The 15,603-nt window shown below is 29.6% G+C and overlaps 1 protein-coding gene and 1 long non-coding RNA gene across 21 annotated transcripts; both read right to left on the reverse strand.

Annotated features, from left to right (window-relative positions):
- Positions 1 to 1,506: 1,506 nt before the first annotated feature.
- LOC131596575 (uncharacterized) lies at positions 1,507 to 3,095 on the reverse strand. The gene is made up of 2 exons (XM_058869272.1): positions 2,936 to 3,095; positions 1,507 to 2,473 (listed from the first exon to the last, which is right to left on the reverse strand). The coding sequence occupies exon 2, from the start codon at positions 2,471 to 2,473 to the stop codon at positions 1,775 to 1,777; it is 699 nt and encodes a 232-aa protein (XP_058725255.1). The 5' UTR covers positions 2,936 to 3,095; the 3' UTR covers positions 1,507 to 1,774.
- Positions 3,096 to 10,511: 7,416 nt separating this feature from the next.
- LOC131596577 (uncharacterized) lies at positions 10,512 to 15,172 on the reverse strand. 20 transcript variants are annotated; one of them, XR_009282349.1, is made up of 11 exons: positions 14,691 to 15,172; positions 14,261 to 14,435; positions 13,796 to 14,094; positions 13,511 to 13,543; positions 13,310 to 13,431; positions 12,981 to 13,211; positions 12,492 to 12,854; positions 11,678 to 12,348; positions 11,355 to 11,542; positions 11,182 to 11,262; positions 10,512 to 11,031 (listed from the first exon to the last, which is right to left on the reverse strand). It is a non-coding gene; the product is annotated as an uncharacterized LOC131596577 (long non-coding RNA). The 20 variants fall into 20 exon arrangements; XR_009282344.1 differs by having other exon boundaries at positions 11,352 to 11,542; XR_009282336.1 differs by having other exon boundaries at positions 11,182 to 11,542.
- Between the last annotated feature and the right edge of the window lie 431 nt (positions 15,173 to 15,603).

Raw genomic sequence — 15,603 nt, forward strand, 5'->3', positions numbered from 1 at the left:
AAATTTGATCATAAAAAGCTCCCTAACAAAATATTGTGGAGTATTTATCATCACATACATTTCCCAAACAAAGCCATGTGATGGAAAATAATTTGTAGTATCTTCTTATACTTAAGGCCCCTATTAGTAACGATGTAACACAAAAGAGAATATCTCAATATGTGGATCAAATTATTTTATGGCCAATAAAATATAAAACAAACTTAAAAATAAATTCAAGATCGTACACACGGAAAACAACATAATGTAAGCTCGTGCTAGCCCATGAAAATACTTTGAACTTCAATTTCAGAAGTGGTGAACACTTTTTCATTTAACACTAATAATTTTGAGGTTTAAGTGAAGCTGCTGCAGGAGTATAATGCAAAAAAAAAAAACGAAAAAAGAGAAATAACATCACTTCCAAACTGCTAAGGCTGGGAGAGGATTCTCTCCAGTTTTCTCAATTGGGTAGATTTACATCCAACACATTTTTTCATTTTCTCATTTCTTAGACTCTCATGACACATGAGAGAATCCTTTCCCACTAAGGCTAATCCAAGACAACCGATAAAAGTTAAAAGTTAAAAACCTAAACAAACCAAATTGATTGCAATAACAAGGTTTGAAATCCAGGAGACTTAGCTAGAAGCTTTGCTATGTAGAGGAGGGCACAATCATGAGAATATTTTTGGTTTCGCGGTGAAAAAAATTACTCGAGTGAATTGATACTACGTAAAAATGAGCTGAATGTAAAGTTTGACTAACTTTATGTAAAATTGAGTTGAACAATGAATTTCAGTATAAAAATCATGTTTAAACTCAAAAACTACAAATTCTAGCTTCAAGTAAAATTAATTTTGGTAGCATAATCAATTCTACTTTAGAAGAACCAAACACTTCAAAATCATTCCAAAATGAATTCTCCGCATCAAGAATTGTTTTTGCCTCTTTCAAAAACTAAACCAAACATACAATGAGACTCTTTCGGAGAGCAAGACCTTCAGAATTGAGGTCAGGGTAGCACAGTGTGCCAAATGACATTACATATTTGAACTAGAATGCTTACCACAAACCAATGTAGTACACAACACCCTTGTAAAGAAATTAACAAATTATGAAATACAACATGATTACATAGGCATTAGAAATGATTCTTTGCAGTAAAAAATAAAATCAATAATGCATATGTTTACCCTCATCTGCAACAGCAGCACAAGAGGCGACGAGGACTTCCAAAGAAGGGTCAAACCCATTGTTGATCTATTATCGGCAACCGTACCTTACATTTGCAATAAGCTGACTTGAACATGTGACCGCCTAGTCAGGCAGAAGTAACTCTAACCATTCCGTCAATGCTCGTCTTCTTATATCCTAATCCTTAAGAGCAAATGAATTAACAAGCATAACCCTGATGAGCAATAAAGCTAATGGACTATAAGCAGCAAATATCAAAATGATTTATCACATAAAATTACCACAGCATGAAGTATTTATCAAAGAGACAACAAAAAACAGAGAAAACTATTATTTCAATAACCATCTCTGGTAGGTTTATATATATTCAGTAAATAATCATCAAACTAACATCTATATCTGCATTTGTTTTCGTGATCTTGAAATGAAATTTTACATGAGGATGCAAATCAAGATCGATAAACTAATTAGAGACAAACTACAAGAGTAACAAGAGAGTATGATATGAACAACCCCACAGTTACAAAATAAATAATGAAAAAAGGCACACAGGAAGATCGATAAGAACTTAAGTCTGGTTCTATCCGTAATTTGAACTCTATCCAATAATGAAAGCAAGTACCACACAAAAAATAACAATCATCAGCAGCATCTTCAGATAATAATCTTGTTGTCCTTGACCTGTTGGCAGGGGATATCTATGAACATGCCCACCATGAAATGAATTAGAAAACCCATAAGGGAAACCAGCTGCTCCACCATACATGGCCCCGCCGTGAAACCCATGCATCTGAAAGTTAAATAAAGATGGTATAAAACCACCAAATCCTGCAGAAAACGTAAAATTTCCAAATCGTGTAGTCGCTGCCGGTGCAAATCCTCCCAATCCCCCCAACCCTCCTGTGAATCCAAATCCATGTTGAGAAAACGGATTCGACTCAGGCGGAGGAGCAGTTTCGGGTCTCTGTCCGGCAGGACGATGAGGGATATTAACACCAGGAATAGACTTTGATCTCGGATCAGTCGACGTTTTCCCTCTCCCATACAAAGGAACCAATTTCTCCTCCTCAACCATCGCCTTACACACGGGACACTCTCGCGACTGCGAGTGAAAATGAAGCCATTTGTAAAGACAAGGCCAGCAGAAAAGATGACCGCACAACGTAATTATCGGATCTTGCGCTAAGTCAAAGCAAATGTTGCATTCGAAATTTCCAGCATCACTGTTATTATTGTTGCTCGAGTAAGGAGGGCTTGGGGGTGTCCTGCTTGTTGATTCCCCAAACCCACTTGCCATCTGTAAAATCAAATAAAATAAAATCCCAACTATAATAACCAGTTTAATTAAGCACTTACAGAATAAGTGCTTGTAGCATATAAGCAGTTATAGAGTAAGTAAATCCAAACAGCCCCTATATACAAAAACTTAATTCTGTCTAAAAAACATTAGATCTATGGTATCAATATTATAATATACAAGTAATTCATGGAAGAATCAACGAAACCTAATTTTTGTTGAAGATTTAACAAAATCGATAAGGAACGAATACATGATTCAAATTGAAATTGAAAACAACGATAATAACAACCCTAATTCAAATTTCAATTCAATTATAACACCGAATTAGACAACGATTTTAACAGAAAAACTGAAATTATTTATGAAATTAATCAAGGTTTATCATAAGTTAATATAATTCGAAAGAAAAAAATTGTGGAAATGAAAAACGGTTGATGGAAGAGAAGAGAAGTTACGAACCTTAGAAAGAAAACGGTGAAGAAACGATGGATGTTTGAAGTCAAAACTTCAAAAGAGAAAGTGATGAGTTATTATTATTATTATTATTTGGTTTTTGTTTTTTCATGCACGTGATGAGAAAAAGTATAAATAGTAGAAATTGCCAAGGGAGAAAAATGACCTTGTTTCGGGTTGGGCAGCCGCGGAATATTAACAAGAAAATTATTTTATTAATTTTAAATTAGTAGTTGTATTATTTTTAATAAGTGTTTTGATTTTCCAGCTGTGTTTATCTATTAGTAGTTGTTATTGTCTGTTAACGCGTTAAATTATTTTGACTGCAAATTCCAAGTACGAGTAGATTTACTAGATTATTCAAATGGTTTCATGAAAAAAATGATAATTGTTCAAAGAAATAATTAATTGACGGAGAAAAGAACACTGCATCGCAATTATTTTAGAAAAAGAATTTTAGAAAATTGGAGTGCTCTACTTTTTCTTTTTTTTTTAATGATAAAAGGAAATTGTAAAAAAATTTAAAGAACAAAAGAGTGATGCTAGACTTCATTTAGGGGTGTTCGTTGTTGTTTCGAGTAAATACAAACCAAATCATAATCCAAACCAAACTATAGTATTTGAGTCGGATATTTTTCTATTTCGGACAAGAACTGAACTAAATCAATAAAATTCAATGACAATTGGTTCGGACATCGGATTTCTAATTTTCTACCTGCAAAGCTAACTCAAATCAACCATAATTAATTAGCATAGAAATTACTACCAACATTCAACTTTAAGAAGAAAAAAGTGAAATATTGTATGTAGACAAGTTATGCTATTTTAGTTTGTTATTAGAATTTTTTTAGTATAATGTGGTAATTGAGCATAACTATGAAACACATTCATTATCGTACTAACTCAAGTGACTAATTCTAGATTCAAAAACTTTTATATTAGATATTCAAAAATTGCTAATCTAATATTACAATTGAACACTACTAATACTATATTTTTTATATTATTATAAAAATTTAATTTCTGTAAATAAGTTTTTTTTCAAATATTTTTGCATTTTTTTATCTACCTGATCAATCCAACCCAAACCAATCTGGTGTTTCTCGGTTTGATTGGGTTTGGCCTTTATCGTAAAAATATACAAATCCAATTCAAACCAATCTATTTAATTTTAATCGGTCTAGGTATCGAATTTTCTCAAAACCAAATCAAACCGGCCCGCGAACACCCCTCCTAACTTCATAACATTAAAATGTAAAAAAAAAAAATGCAAAGTTGAAGGAAGGGCAAAATCTACAATAAGGCAAAAAAAAATTATTTATCAGATTGCCTAATTGGAACACCACAAAAATTATATTTGATTGTTGAAGTGCTAATCTTGCAAGTCCACCTTTGTAGAACCGGTTTTTAGACCTACACCAACACATTAGGAGTTCGCCATCTCTATTTATTTACAATTCTTGTTCCACAACAAAACAATAATAGTGCATGTGAGAATATTATTGATTCTTGTGAAATTCCACAAATTATTCTCGTTTAAATCAAAAACCAAGTCGTTGAATACACTATGATGGAAAAGAGAAGTGTTACTAAGGAAATAAGAGCCTCTCTTTCTAAACACTCTTTTATCCACGATGTAGATCGAGAAATGAAGAAGCGATAGACCAAAATTAGTCTTTAGGGATCACGAAAAACTATACCAAAATTAGTCTTATAAATCCAACGTTTCACACAAAGTCGAACCAGACTCTAATACCACTTATTAGTTTATGAGGGAGACACCACATGTTCACCCAAAACCTTAAGGTGATAGGTGAGTGGGTTCTTCCACTTATAAATGTTCAAGTCCCCATATTACTTTTCAATGTGGGACTATTTCTGCCACTACTACACTTGCTATATATTCTCAACAGTCTACACCACTTCCTGGATATTTTGATTTCAATGAGACACCACATAATGCTCGCCCTCAAGTAAAAAATATTATCGATTCACTTGTTTTTTCTCTCATGACAAGTCTTTCTCTTATTCAATGTTCTAAAAATCGAACTGGTCATTAGACAAGTGAGTATATTGAGTCAGTGGTTTATTAGTCGAACCATTGAGTCATTGATCAAACCACATGATTAAATTAGATTAAATCGGATAGCTCGATTGAATAAATCGATCTCTATAATTCTGATGAATTAGTCTCTAAAAAATATCACATCACCTACTAAATTCCAAATTTTTAAAATATCATAATTTTACAAGTCCATCCCTTAAACTCAAGTTCTAAATATTGTCATCGACACGATAAAATAGTACAAAATATAAATCCAAATAAATTTTGAACAAAAGTCTAATTGCAACATAAAATGAATCACAAAATAATTTGTCTAATAAATTTAATTCTGAGGAGGGAAAATTGTTCCAAATAAATTTTGAACAAAATATACTTTTATTTTCATTTTATATTTTAAAAAGATTATCAGAATGGCATTGTTTTATCTAAGTAAAAAACAAGTAATTAATCCACCGATTCTCTAACGAGTGATCAATGGTTAAACGAACGTCGTGTAACTTTTATTGAAAGAGATGTTCTTAGAAAAATTAACATTGATGTTATTTTAACTTATTTTAAAAAAATGGATAGTATGCGATTTTCATTGTATATGTACTTTATTAAATAATATTTTTTTTCTTATAGTTTAGCTCATACTTTTCAAATTTAGCCATACTAATATATAATATTTAAATATGCCCCTATCTATATTTTAGAGTCTGCTACTTCTACGTAGTAGGATCGGACCTTATAGAAATAAGGTGTTTCTTAAAAGAGATTGCAAGGGAGTGACAAATATTGTAAGAATGTCGAAATCCTTGTCATGAGACTCAACCATTAGGCTAACCCATGAGTTAATTCATGACTTTATTTCTCATAGTGCCCCATGCCATCATGACTATTAGGGGTGGGAATAGGTCAGGCCGGCCTACAGGGGCTTATATCCTAACCTACTTAAGGTCATGCCAAGTCAGACCTATTTGATAAAAAAGTCAAGCTTTGGCTTTTTAAAAGCCTATGAAGCCTTGTAGGTCGGCCTATATTTTCATATACATTAAAATTAGTCTAAATAGGTTGGCCTATATATGCATATATATTAGAAAAAGTGTAAAATAGACTGGTCTATATATGCATATATATTAGGAAAAAAATGCTAAATAGGTCGGTCTAAATGTTCATATATATGCGATCTATAAGGTTTCTTAAATAATATGAACTAATTGAAAACATTAATAAGAAAGAGGTTTTTAAATAGGTTTTTCGGCTGCTAGACCAGTCTTTTAAAAAGGCCATGCCAGACTGAAAAAACGAGTCTATAGTAGGCCATAGGTCAGGCTCAGGCCTTATAAATTTATTGTAAGTCAAGTCCAGATCTTATAAAGCTTAACCTAACCTAACTTATTTTCACCCTAATGACTATGATACTACCAAGAAATATTCATCACAAACAATTGTCCAATCAATAACATTCATTTTAGTCATAAATGGTGGCATAAAAATATATAAAGTCTTCACTTACATGCACCACAAGACATTATAAAACTATAAAACATAGACTTGACCAATAAGTCAATGATGACCATGTTTATTTCATTCTCATTCTTGGTCTAAGTTATATTCCTCATTCACACTCTCATTTTTTTCTTATCAACTACCAAATATTCTTCTTACCATACAAAACTAGTGTCTTACCCGTGCGTTCGCACGGGTACCCGTCGTGTTCGCGCATTGTGGTTGAGGAAAATAAAAGAATATAAGGGAAAATAAATTTTGAGGGGAGAGGTTAATATAATAATAAAAGTTGCTTGAAAAAGAAAAATATTTTATTAAGAGTTTGGGCCCAGAGGTTAATATAATAACAAAATGTGACATGCATAAACAATACACAACACAAAGTTGATGGTTCAATGCAATAAACATAGTCACATTTACTTTCAACATATTAACATCGTTTCCCGTTAATATTCAATATTTTACCCGTCGTTTTCGCGCATTGTGATTGAGGAAAATAAAAGATGATAGGGAAAATGTTATTTTGTTCAATATAGATATTATTACAGAAGTAAATATCCTAAAAACAAATGTGTAAAATATATAAATTTCTTTTCAATAGGTTGTGCCAAAGTTTGAGATATATTGATTAATAAACATTATTTTCCCCTAAATATTTAATATTTGGACCAGTAACTTCATGTTCCCGTTAATATTCAATATTTGGATCAGTAACTCATGTTCTCGTTAATATTGAATATTTTATTCAGTAATTTCATGTTCCCGTTAATAGTCAATATTTTGATCAGTAACTTCATGTTCTCGATAATATTCATTATTTTGATCTGTATTCCCGTTAATATTCCAATTTGTTCCCGTTAATATTTAATATTTTGATCAGTAACTTCATGTTTCCGTTAATATTCATTATTTTAATCAGTAAGTCTGTGTTCCCGTTAATATTAATTATTTTGATCAATAACTTCGTGTTCCCGTTAATATTTCAAATTCAAATTTGTTCCCCTTAATATTCAAAAAAAATTATCAGTAAAAGGTATTAGTAGAAGATTAAATTTGGGTTAAAATTAAAAAAGTTATAAAAATACTAATATTAAAAAATTGAATATTGAAAATAAAAAGGAATTAAGAAAATAAAGTTTATAGGTTGTTTTATTAGTAGTATGCAATAAAAATTGGAAAGATCAATTATTTGACTTAAATTATTAATGTTTTACCAATAGTATAACAAAATATGACCTGAATAAAAATTGGAAAGATCAACTATTTGACTTAAATGATTAATGTTTTACCAATAGTAGAACAAAATATGACCTGTATAAAGAATTGACCACACAATGTCGATTGTCCAATGCAATAAACTTATTCACATTTACTTTCAACTCACTAACATTGGTTCACGTTAATATTGAATATTTTAATTAATATCTCCATGTTCCCGTTAATATTCAATAGTTTGATCAATATCTTCATGTTCCGTTTAATATACAATATTTTGATCAATAAATTTATGTTTTCATTAATATTCAATATTTTAATTTGTCACTAAATAAATTTATTATATTTATATTATTTATTGATATTTTAAAATATAAATAGTTTATTAAAATGTATATATTAAATATTTTATATTTTAAGAATAAATTAATAGTATTAAAAATGTAAAATTGAGAATTTGTTTTTATTGTTATGTCGTAAAGTAACATAAATTATATTTAAATTAATTTTTTTAATCAACGTTCCAAATTATACTTTGTAATCTCTTACAAAAATTATAAAGTTTCATATTCAAATTTTTTTATTATTTAGAATGACCATTCATGAACCATTTAAATATAATTAAATTAAATAATGTAATAATTTGATAATTCATAATTAACAATAATGTAAAAATCTTTTTATAGAATGGAATGTATACATAAAATGTTTCCAAAATTAAAATCTCTTGAAAATATATAAAGGGTTTAATGGATATACACTGACAGTGTAAAACAATTTTACACTGTCATCCAATAAAAAACAACCAATTTGCCGTGTCATTAAATTTTTTTAAAGATTAAAGTGTTATGGAATTGGATACATGGTTGTGATTGGTTGACAGTGTAAAACTATTTTACACTGTCAGTGCATCACCTATTTTCTCATATATAAAATCATATTAATTTAATAATTATAAATATAAATAAATTATTACTTTTAATATTTTGTATTAATAAAACTATTATTTTAAAATAAAGATTACTTTAAATACATCAATTAATTTATTTTACATAATTTAAAAAACATAGTATCAATAAATACATTTATTATATTTATATTATTTATTGATATTTTAAAATATAAATAGTTTATTAAAATGTATATATTAAATTTTTTATACTTTAAGAATAAACTAATAGTATTAAAAATGTAAAACTGAGAATTTATTTGTACTATACGTGTTATAAAGTAACATAAATTATATTTAAATTAATTTTTTAATTAATGTTCTAAATTATACTGTTGTATATGGTTCAACCATTCCATCGCAGAAAATATATGACCTCTATGCGATCAAATCAATCCAAATACACTCACCATAAATGTAATTAGTGTAAAATGCATTTAGTAAATTATAAATGAGGATGTCCTCTATAAATTTAATCCAAAAGTCAATTTAGTTATTTTTAATCAATTTTAATATAATATTATTTGTTTTTTATTTTATAAATATACTATAAATTATTCTCTTACAAAAATTATAAAGTTTGATATTCAATTTTTTTTATTATTTGTTTTTTATATTATAAAATATGAAATAAATACTATGATAAAATTCTAGAATTGAAAGTTCACGTTATTGTTACGCATATATAGTATTAAGTATTCATTTCTAAAAACAAAAAAAAAGTCAATGAAAATAAAGAATTAGATTTGTACCTTAATATTGAATGAAATAAGATCGAGAAAATTTAACCTTATAATAATTAATTATTTTTTCACAAAAGTATCTCTTAAAAATAAATAATTGTGATTTATTTTAAATTTTTTTTAAACTTTGTTATCTGCAAAAAATAGGAGGTTATTTTTTTTTGCGTACACTATGTAATATACAAAACGCAAATGTAATTTTTTTATAAAATTGATTAAATAATCATGAAAATTCAATGGATTGGTTTTTTTATAAAATTACGAATGATAATGAAATATTAAATAAATATTACAATAAATAATAGAATTGGGTTAATTAGAATTTATGATTCATTTATTATTAATAAATAGGCTAAGTTGTGAAAAAAACAGACTACCATAAAAATAGAATTAGGAGGTTGATATTATTGTTAAGCATATATCTAGGATTCATTTTTAAATACAAAATGAAGACAATGAAAATAACGAACTGAATTTATATCTAAATATTGAATTTGATTCAATCATAATAAATTAGATATATTTTTAATATGTATATTTTTAGATGTTTTGCAAAATTATTTTTATAAATACATTATTATATTAATGCATAAGTTATGTAAGAATTATATAATTTTTTTAGAATTTTTAATTGATAAAATATCTAGAAATAGTAATAAGAAAAAAAATAATAGTGTTATATTTTCTACTTTCTATGTGTTAGTTAACAATTTTTATTATTTTTTAATATTTTTATTTAATTAGTCTAGGTTACACATGATATATTAATAGAATTAATTAATTTTTTATTTGTAAGTTTTCTTTTATACACATATGTAATATAAGTAAATTAAAAGGTTGAAACATAATTATATATGTAATTTTGTTTATGAGTATTATTTATTTATTTTATATATTGTTTGCTATGTATTAGTGGTGCTTAGCTTGAGTAATACTAATAATGAGGTTGCATTTTAAAAAAAAAAAAAATTCTATATTTTTTTAGGCTACGATTGTTTACAATTTAATTGGATTTAAAATAATTGATTAAATTTTGAATAAAGAAATATTGGATTACTCATTAATAAATATGAATAAATAAAATAGTAAATAGTTAGTGTGATAGAGTGATGGATAATAGTGTGCATGAAAAATAATAATAAATTAGAATAAATACTATTAAAGTGAAAATTAATATTGCATCAACAAAAATAATGAACAATAAATTACATAATTATAAATTGAATGAGTCAATTAATTTCATATATTAATAATTTGTTTTAAATTTGAAATAATATGAAACTTATTGTATGTAGAAATATGGTCCAAATTGACCATCATCATGGATAAAAACACACTTATATGTAATCATATATTATTAATTATTATTATTAATTTATGAGAGATGGAGAAAACAATCAGTAAGAAACTTTCAAACCTATTAATTTAGTAATAAATGGTTCCTTGTATTCGGGACGTAACCGACTTGCATATATTATTAATTTTTTTTTATCAAAAAAAAAAAAGGATTTTTCATTCAATACTATGGCAGACCCGAAATCATTCCATGTTACCTATAGCTTTAAACAGTATTTTGGAGGAATCGAAAGTGAGGTTTTGACTGCTATAGTTCTTACTGAGCTGCAACATTTTTGGCCTACTGCATTGGATTTATGAAAAATATATATATATATATATATATATATATATATATATATATATATATATATATATATATATAGCATCATACAACACAATTTAAGAACCATTCCAATTATGATAAAGACCACCCTAAGTGATAAAGACCAACCTAAGCCACGAAATACATCTCGCCTTGTGCATCCTTCAGTGTCTTTCCTTGTTCAGTGGTCACATTAAAAGCAAGTTTATCCTAAAACAAATACAAAGTCAAAAGATAATAAAAAATTACTAACAGTAAGCATGACAAAAAAAGGTGTCTATATTCACAAAAGAATGCACCACGTTGTCTAATGTCGTAAGATGCTCATCGTATCTCTGCAAATGAGCTCCTGGAGCTTTAACATAACACGTTGACGTGTCGTAACCGGAGTGTTACGTCATGCTGGAAATGCCATCTTTGCAGTAGATACAACATGTTTAAATTCTTCAACTATAGTCAACAGAATTTGTGAATCAACTTCTTGTGTTGCCTATGAACAGATTAGAGAAACATTAGAAGTCTGCATTTCTCAAAACTACTAACAAACAAAAATGTACACAACTAACAATTTCTCTAACTGTCAAATAACAACCTAACAATTTCTAGTCTTAACATTTAGACTAACCATTTATTTGACTAACATAACAGTTCCATGTTCAGCCTTGCACATTCATACAAACGAACTCAGTCCCTATCAGTTTTTAAAAGCCCATCCAAACAGCTTTGAAAAAGCTTATGGACATAATTTGTTAGTAAAAGCTCATCCAAACAATTTCACGCGTGCTTATTTCAGTAGATAAGTTCAAATAGTTCAAATAGTTAAATTTGAAATACCTTGCAACATTTTAGAGAAACACTTATCTTTCGATGGTGGCGTCGACGTAGTTCCAGCATTGTGATTCGGATTTGTAGTAGCGAATTTCAACGAAAGCCCTCTTCGTTCCTCGAAATTACTTTTTGCAAAATTTCGGTTCTGCAATCTTGAATTTTGACATCCAGGGCAATGATCACTTTTCAGAACACTTTTAGATAAGTCAACAGTAACAATATCTATAGCAGTATTTTGATTATTACTATAAAAAAACCTTATCTTAAAGAGTCTTCATTGCATACAAAAGATAAACCAGCATCTGCAGCACTATTTTGATTATTACTATAATACAACCTTATCTTCTGAGTCTTGGTGAATACAAACTTCTCAAAAGTTTCCTTTTCACTATTAGTTGGCCAATCATCTGAGAAATACTTAACCGCAATGCTGGTTCGGAAGCAAGACGATTCGGCCATCGCTTTCAGCTAGCCACCAGAACATGTTAGCACATGTTACAATGTCAGAGTAGGCTAATTGTAATTTTTAAATGAAAAACTGCGACGATAGAGAATCCTAACTCAAAAAGTAAAGCTAATTGTAATTTGTAACGTTAACGTAAATTCACTACCCGAGAGGTACTGATTTGTGCAGGCATTGTTGTTTGATTTTCAGGAAACATGGCTCTGACCTTGATAGACCGAAATCAACAACCTTTTCCAAGCTTGCATCAAAACCTGCAACATCAAAAAAGCAGAGATGCAGTCTAAGCCAAGCATGCATCATTTCATGAGCCAAGTAGCAGAAAATTCAACAATTCAACCCAAATTACAACGTACCAGCCAATTCAACATAATGCTACATTAAGTTTGCGAGAAAGAAAAAGACGCAAAGTATGATAACAAAGAAGATAAACACTGATTTCAACCAAACCCATAAATCTCACCACCGCCGACGAATCTTCCCCCTTCCGCGTGAGCCAACATCACCAAACCTGAAACAACAAATCTTAAATCAAAAACAAAATCGAAGCAGTTCGAAACTCAATAATGAAAATGAACAAACATGAGTAAAAGAGAAAGAACAAAGAATCGGGAGAAGTTTTGACATTTGTTGTAACCTATGAAACACAGATAGCGGAAACACGACATACACACACTGACAGGTCGATACGATACGACACTAACTCAGACATCGACTTGCAGGCTGCTTCAATTCATATATGGCTTTTGGATTAGAAATATCTAAAAATCTTTGGTGTGAGGCTGCAGCTTCACAAACTTTCCTTTTATGGACTTGTGTTTTTCAGAGATATAGTGTCTCCATCCTGTAAGAGCATATCTTCCATCATCTGAATATTACAACAAAACATTGCACCTGTTAATAAAAATGGTTACTCGATTAAGTAAAACAAAATAAATACGAATAACAAAGGGAAAACATATATACCCAATTCGGTAAGAACACAGTCCCTTCGTCAGTTGTGAACTCCAAAACTCCGCAGTGAGTAGTTCTATCAGTAGAAGAATTTTTCAGTTCAAATAACATTGGATATTCAATGTTCATACGCACTGCAAGGTTTAAGCCAGAGTTAGAGTATGAATTCAAATATTCAAATTGTTGAAACTTGAGTGACAAATATAAGCTTACAGAGTCGATCTAGAGCAGAAGCAGGCTTAATAACTGAAAGAAAAAAGAAATTTGCATTAGCTATCAAAATTTTCACAAAGTATGATAACAAAGAATAAAATGTGACCAAGTAAGATGTTAGTGCACTGCACATACTTTTATCACCGTTTTCAAGAATTGACCGCCAAAAATATCAAAGAAGAAAGAATTAGTCTTATTGAATGTTTTAGAATGAGGATCCATACTAACAATTAGATTCTAAATGATGATAAAAGCATTATATTCGAGAAGCATTCAATGACCTACCCTATTAAGAGATGAGACAGAAAAACAATGGTAAACATGCTCAAAAACTGCATTCTGGTGCAGATTCCTAGTATACTCATTAAAAACCTCATTCATCCGATCTAGAAAATCATTTTGCACAGATTCCTTGGTTACTCGTGAATATCCTCAGCAAACTGATGTTGATCCTCATCAAAATCCTCATCGAATTGATCCTCCGACTCATTACTTATTTGATCTTCAAGCATATTCTCTTTAGGTGAAACATCGTTCATCTGATCCTCTTGCATATCCTCATTCAACTGATTTTCATCATAATTCTACACCAAAAACAGTCAATGCGAACACATCAATAAACATAATAAGTAACAAAAAAAACTCAACATTAAAATATATTCTATATCAATTATTATTACTAAAAACCCAAATCCTTCTAGAGTTGCAACACAGAGCACAGCTTGAATGAAAATTAAACAGAAGCTAAACCTTAAACTCCAATGGTTCCTCCAAATTGGAGAACCGTTAGCTTAATCAGAGAAACCCAAATTGAAACGAATCGCCATCTGAAATTCAAAGCATAAACAAAATCAAAATTATGTACATGTTGCTCTTCTTATCTTCTTTGCTGCCAAGAGAAGTTTGCTCATATCACCAGACAGAGCTGCAAATACAATGTAACAAATTTCACAAAGATAGTAATTTAGAGACTAATCAACCCTTATAAACGACAATACTCATTCACACATGTTTATCTTAACCGAAAGATCGTAAATGCACAACAATCAACCACAATCTTAAAAACCAAATCTTTAAAAATACAAAAGCAGAGCAAAATCGATCATAAAATGCACATGAAAAGAATCTATCTAATCTGCATCAAACAACAAACCTTATCTGAAAATTTCAAAAAACAAACCTTATCTGAAAATTCAAACAAAACCCAATAATTGCTTCGATCAGGGTGTGAATGGAAGCTTGTTGGCGGATCAGCAAATTGTTGTTCGTGAATCTGATGTCGCAACCGTGATTTTCTGATGATGTCGTTGTATATCAGATTACAATCGTTGCTGCTGAAGATTTGTTACCGATGACGGTGCTCCGCACGTTGTGAATCTGTTGCGGTCCAATGATGAATTTGTGGTGATGGTTGTGATGAGGGTTGATGAAAGGTTGTGTGAAATACTGAGTATTTGATTTAGGGTTAGAATTTGGGGAAGATGAATGTGGAGAGTAGTAACCGCTGGAAGTTTGTAACGTGAAATGAATTGATGAAGAGAATTTGGAGGAAGTTTGTAACGTGAAATGAATAGGAGAAAGAGGATACGTAACTGCAATTTGAGAAGTGTAAGCGTCGTAGCATGAGCATAAAATTGAGAAAAGTGACGTGGAAAATTGAGAGAAGAGTTGCTGATGTGGATAGCCTAAGAAAGTCCCAAATGTAGACTTTTCTTATATGATAGATTACACAAACCCACTTGCAAGAATGATATACCAAAATCAAATAATAGAGACTGAAATATTGGCTAATAAATCATGAGAAATTCTTAGGTGGACACAACCGTAACACATGGATTTACACACAACCAATCATGTTTTTTTATTAATTAAAAAAATAAAATAAAATTGTCTCTCTCCTCCATTAAACCAACCACCCCCATGATAGCAATTAAAAACAAAATTAAATTTTTAACAAAGTCAATTTTCTCACTTTTTATTGGTTGTGCCTAAAAATAAGGATTTAGGTTCGTATCCATGCAAGTATTTCTCATAAATCATCCATCTATTATTTGGTTTCCATGAAGTCCCACCCAATCATGGGGCCCCACGTG

Source organism: Vicia villosa, linkage group LG4 (assembly GCF_029867415.1).
Source record: "Vicia villosa cultivar HV-30 ecotype Madison, WI linkage group LG4, Vvil1.0, whole genome shotgun sequence".
NCBI lineage: Eukaryota > Viridiplantae > Streptophyta > Magnoliopsida > Fabales > Fabaceae > Vicia > Vicia villosa.

Coding starts and splice junctions, on each gene's coding strand:
- LOC131596575 (XM_058869272.1), bottom strand. CDS start 2,473: ATGGCAAGTGGGTTTGGGGAATCAACAAGCAGGACACCCCCAAGCCCT.